Source organism: Penicillium citrinum, assembly GCF_028827155.1.
Source record: "Penicillium citrinum strain IBT 23319 chromosome Unknown utg000010l:1.0-1229701.0:1.0-1230130.0, whole genome shotgun sequence".
Taxonomy (NCBI): domain Eukaryota; kingdom Fungi; phylum Ascomycota; class Eurotiomycetes; order Eurotiales; family Aspergillaceae; genus Penicillium; species Penicillium citrinum.
In genome coordinates this window covers 490,146-495,803 of record NW_026622695.1, presented here as the reverse complement: position 1 = coordinate 495,803, position 5,658 = coordinate 490,146, and the positions used below count along the sequence as shown (strand labels likewise).

Sequence of the window (5,658 nt, the reverse complement as noted above, 5' to 3'; positions counted from 1 at the left end):
TCCGCAGTGGAAAGAGATAAAATACCACTTGCCTGGTAATATTACCGTTCTTACCATAATTACAGCCCGTGACCGCCTCACCCGGCCGCAGTCGCTCATACCAAATGAAATCCCAATACCCTCCGCTCCCCTTCTCTCTCCCCCAATTCCTCCCTCTCTTCTTCATCCATTCACATCCCCCCTTCTCTCCTCTGCCCTAGAACCCACTGCGCAGTGTGGCTCGTACTCGTTGAGTACCCGGGTGCTCTCTTTCTCCTCCTCTTGGTCCTTTTCTCTTCTTTTTTTGACCCTTTTCCCTGGTTGGTGAGTACGGATCCTTGGCTACTCGGATTCTTCCTCCGTTCCTAGCTTTGCTTGAGACTTCCCCGGCTAAGACTTCCACTCCAGCCTGTGACTCCCCTGACGGCATTCCAGCGCCTCAATCCCTATACAGCATAGTCAATTCCTTGCGAAGCGTCCTGTCAACTGTCAACATCCTCAACGCCGTTTCGTCGTCTCGTCACACCTCCCGCGTCACCCTCGATCGACTTGCCGATTCCTTCTCCGGTACCGGTACATCATTGAGATCGTGTACCGATTGCTTCTTTGGGATCGCTTTGGTTGAACATCAGGCGTACCTGCGGTGTAGGTTAGCCTTTCTCAGTCACCTGTCGTGTTCCCAGCGTCGACTCCGTGCTGACTCTGCCCAACTCAGACAGTGTCTCATCACGTGTCCTGTGTCCCTGAGGCCATTGCCCCGTGATCGAAACTTTCGTTCCTGGCAACGTACACCCTTTCGCCATGGCTTCTTCTTCGTCAAACGTGGTGGGCGTCCACTATCGGGTGGGCAAGAAAATTGGTGAAGGGTCTTTTGGTGTCATTTTTGAGGGCACCAATCTTCTCAACAACCAGCAGGTGGCGATCAAATTCGTACGTGCCGATCTCGACTTACCCACTACATCGTGCTTCTTACTAAATGATCGCAGGAACCTCGGAAGAGCGATGCACCTCAATTGCGTGACGAGTACCGAACATATAAAATCCTAGTTGGATGTCGTGAGTGCCCAAATCATGTGCAATATGATTCAGAGTCGCTTCTTTACTAACGTCGGTTGTCTCTTTTTAGCTGGTATTCCTAATGTGTATTACTTTGGACAGGAGGGCCTGCACAATATCCTGGTCATCGACCTTCTTGGACCCAGTCTCGAGGATTTGTTCGATCACTGCAACCGTCGATTCTCTACCAAGACCGTGGTGATGGTAGCTAAGCAGATGGTGCGTTTACCTTCCAACTATCTCCTAACAATGTCTCGCAGCTAACAATTTGTCAGCTGTCGCGCGTCCAAACAATCCATGAGAAGAATCTCATCTACCGTGATATCAAGCCCGACAACTTCCTCATCGGTCGTCCCTCCACCAAGGCTGCCAATGTCATTCACGTCGTGGATTTCGGTATGGCCAAACAGTATCGTGATCCTAAGACGAAGCAGCATATCCCCTATCGCGAACGCAAGTCTCTGTCCGGTACCGCGCGTTATATGAGTATCAACACACATCTGGGTCGCGAACAATCACGAAGAGACGATTTGGAGGCTCTGGGCCACGTCTTTATGTACTTCCTGCGTGGTGGTCTTCCTTGGCAGGGACTGAAGGCTGCTACCAACAAGCAAAAATACGAGAAGATTGGTGAGAAGAAGCAAACCACTGCTATCAAGGATCTTTGCGACGGATATCCAGGTACGTCATATTTATTTCCGAACAACAACAATTCCCTCAGTTTCACACAATGAACACTTTGCCCTAACCAGAATGTCACAGAAGAATTCAACAAATACTTGAGCTATGTCCGTAACCTTGGTTTCGAGGACACCCCTGACTACGATTACCTGCGTGATCTTTTGACCCAGGCCCTCAAGAATGCTGGCGAGGTAGAAGATGGAGAGTATGATTGGATGAAGCTCAACAACGGTCGAGGCTGGGACTACAAGTCATATACATCGCAAGCTCATCTCCACAACCACCACCAAAGCTCATCCGGACGTGAAGTGGTCCATGGTCAGCAGCTTCGTAACAGCCAGAGGCCCGGTGTGACGGCCGACCGTTTAAACGCCGCGCAGCCCCCGCCCCCATCTCCAGCCAAAGCCGGAGCTGGGAAGACGCGCGAGCGCCCAAGCGGCTCCGCCGGGATGCCACCGAAACGCCAGAGCGGGGGGGCTGGAAGCAAACACTCCACCTACGTCCACGCAGGCACAGTTCCAGAACTCCAATGCTCACCTCCCCGGTCGGATCGGGAGCCCCAGTAACCCTGGACTTGGTAGTCAGCAACTGGGCGGTGCCCAAGGCAACAATGATTCGCAGCCTACTTTCGTCCAGAAAGTCATGAAGGTCCTGTGCTGCGGTAGGTGATGATCCGACTGTGACTCTATTCAGCTTCCGCAGCAGCTAGCTCATCTCGAGATCCAGGTTGACCTCGAGTTAATTTGACGCGGCGGCACAGTCTGGATTGAACACGGCTAGATTTCCCCTGTTTTATCTGCCCGCAATGTTCGAGTTTATGGCCGAAGAACACTTAAGCTATTAAAAAAGTCGGCATGGGATTGCCTTTGGTTCCTTTTTTCATTTGGGTCATGTTTGTCATTGGGGGGGGGGGGGGAGTTTGATTGTCACTGCGTATTTCGCCCGTGGCTTTCGGTGTCTTCCCGGGCCCTCTCATCATTTTCATCCTCCATTCTCTTCCCCTCTGTCCCATTCGACACTTCAGCCTACATTCGACAGTGGGTAGAATGATCTTTCTCTCATTGATGTTACGTCTTCATCATTCTTCAATGGTGCCATGGCTGTTTCAGGACGGCGAGCTGAAGATATTATTGTCCTGTGATTTTTCCCATTCTGCTTTCCCCTTTTCTTCGTCACTTTACTCGGCATATCCCGTTTAATAACAAAAATCTCGCCTTTTCCCAGTGGGCAGATCACTCGGCTCGTTGTTTCATTGACCGCCTTGCATTATCGTCTGCATATATGGAAGATTTGATGACGACGGGACCCTAGACGAGGTATTTGTTGGCCGTTCCAATGGCAATAGTTGCGACATGACAGATGGATTGTCTCCCAGGAAAGCAACGCGCGAGACTTGACAACTGGACTTGATCTTTACAGCACTGCCTTGAGGGCAGTCCTCTCGCGCTTCCGCTGGTTTTGGTTGGGCACTTCAATATCTTAATCTTGCCCTTCTTATCTGGAAAAACTCCTGTTCGGCCAATCTTCACGACTTTCCCCACATACGTTACTTCAAGCCTTCCTTTTTTATCGCCGAGTTTAAAGAGTCCTTTAGACAAATTCACGGTCACGATCACTTTTTTGTTGAAGCCGAAGGAACGCATGTTGCATATATTCTCCTGGTCCCTTTCCTCGCCATCATTTTCGTGTCATTGGTTGTTTCATCCCCTTTCGAATCTATTGCCCGTGTCTATAATTGCCCTTTGTTTGTCCTTGCTCCGTTCAGAAGCGAGTTTTGTGTGTCTTTCTCTTTCCCCTGGTAGTGTTTGGCATAAGATAGCATTGATTTTTCTTTGCTCTGTGATATTGATTTTTTTTTGTTTCCTGGTCATGTCTGCGTTTCGTATAGCGTACATACTGCCTCTCGGAGTGGCTGATAATACATTTGTGTGTCTATCCATTCATTTCGTAGATCTTGTAACTATACTTTAATCCGAGTACTTCTCCCACCTGAATCCGAGTCTACCATCTCACATGGTCCAGACATACTCATCTTAGTCCGTCGCCGTTTCATAATATCTCCACATCAACTACTTTGTACTTTGTACCCTGGTACAATTACCAAAAGATCATATCACTCAATAGAAGCAACGCAAAAACCCTCACGGTATCCCATCCATGCAGAATGACACATTCTAAGGTTACCTCACCCTAGCTAGTCCACACTTCTGCACAATTCGCACATCAAACCAGTCACACAGATGTGGCGAGTTCCACATCATTTCTTCACTCATCCCTGTCCACCTCCCCACATTCATCGAATGCGTACTGTACTATGTAAAGTTTGATATCATTGCCTGCAGGTACCTTCTATATCAAGCCAGCCACTTCAAGTAGCGTTATTCCATTGTCCAATGACGGATCGTGATGGGCTTTCTTGCCCCCCGTCTTCCTTTGTCTGCAGATTTACAGTACTATGTACAAGGGCTGGGTAGGGGCTAGTTTTTTGCAAGATGGGTTTCAAGACGTTTAGTGTTACCCTAGTTGGTAATGTATTTGGGATGTTTATTTTGATTGATGTGCTTGTTTGCCTACACTAGGTAGTGTATACTACACTGTACATTCCTTCAAGTTGATATACTCACCACCATAAATCATAAAGTAAATGAAATCAACCTTGAATTCATTTTGCATGTTTACAAATGCTAGGACTTCTCTTCGATAAGCCAGTTCAATCTAACCTTACACCAGTGTAGTAAAAAGATGCCTCGACTACCGAGTACACTAATACTTCCCGTCTACAGTATGTATCCCCCAAACAACCCGCCACGCATTACCAAAATCCACACCTAACCACGCAACAAGAATGGCTGACGGGGATAGCTAGCACAGAGGGGGATAGAAAAGCACGAGGCGACCCCGCTTTTTGAGAGTCATGTATGGCTTCATGATTTGTCTTGGCAATGGTATCGGGTTGTATTTTGGCTTGCTTTGCTGGTGATTGGGTGCGGGGGTTGTTTGAGGGGGGAGGTCTGTGTGGATGTGGGCTGATGTGTGTGCGATCGACGTGGCTGTGTATGGACTTTTGTGGTGATTTTGTTTCTTGCTGGGTGTGAGTGGTGATTTGTGGCTTGTTGTATTTTGACTCTGTGTTCTGAGTATTGTAGCTGTATGTAGGGTTTTGTCTTCCGGATATTTATATTTATTGGGATGAGCGAGGTTGTAATTAACTGTGAGGCGTCACTGCCTTGTTTTAGTATGGTGCTAGTGCAATAATATTCCGAGTTTCATGATGTGGTTTATGTTAGGTTGGCGTTAGTACCTGACAGGGTTTCCGCGGGTTATGGGTCGATATGATGTCTTGATATTTGGAAAACACTGAAAATGCCACGAAGGACCTTTTGATGCTCGATTGACATGAAATTAGAGTGTACTAACTACACATAACCTAAGATTTGGAAGAATCACCAAATGGATAGGCACCAGTCGTGTCAAATGCAATAGATACAGCTTGGAGTATAATTTTGCTCAAGTTAGGGCTATTAGGTTTTCACCTCTGACTACCAATGCCGATTGCACAAAGACAAGACATGAACTTGTAAGGTAGACATAAAAATCAAGCTTGGATATCTGTCTTGATTTCAATTGAGGGATTAATGGGAAAATTCATCTTCCAAGGCTAATCTACGCAAAGGGATACTAGGTATCTAGCACTGACGTTCTCCAAATGGATACATTTCCACTCGGTATCTTGGAACAGATAATTCCAGATACAACTGGGCAATATTAGTAGACAAAGATATTGGTAGGAAGCCCAAGTAAAACTGAGCCAAGCTTTGAATCCACTTGGGCAGGTCTGGTAATGACAGTGACATTTAAATCGAGGCTACGAAACACAACAACGCTCTGCGGGATATTCCATTTGGGCAGACAACTCCACGATCAGCCACAATTCATTAATGT

At 47.4% G+C, this 5,658-nt stretch overlaps 1 protein-coding gene across 1 annotated transcript; it reads left to right on the top strand.

The window, feature by feature from the left end:
* Positions 1 to 780: 780 nt before the first annotated feature.
* Positions 781 to 2,385, top strand: N7469_011239 (casein kinase I; the record flags this gene model as incomplete). Its single annotated transcript, XM_056650144.1, is given in 6 exon segments — positions 781 to 909; positions 966 to 1,035; positions 1,106 to 1,254; positions 1,311 to 1,716; positions 1,798 to 2,216; positions 2,227 to 2,385. 6 exon segments carry the CDS (start codon positions 781 to 783, stop codon positions 2,383 to 2,385), a joined length of 1,332 nt encoding a protein of 443 aa, XP_056495208.1.
* Between the last annotated feature and the right edge of the window lie 3,273 nt (positions 2,386 to 5,658).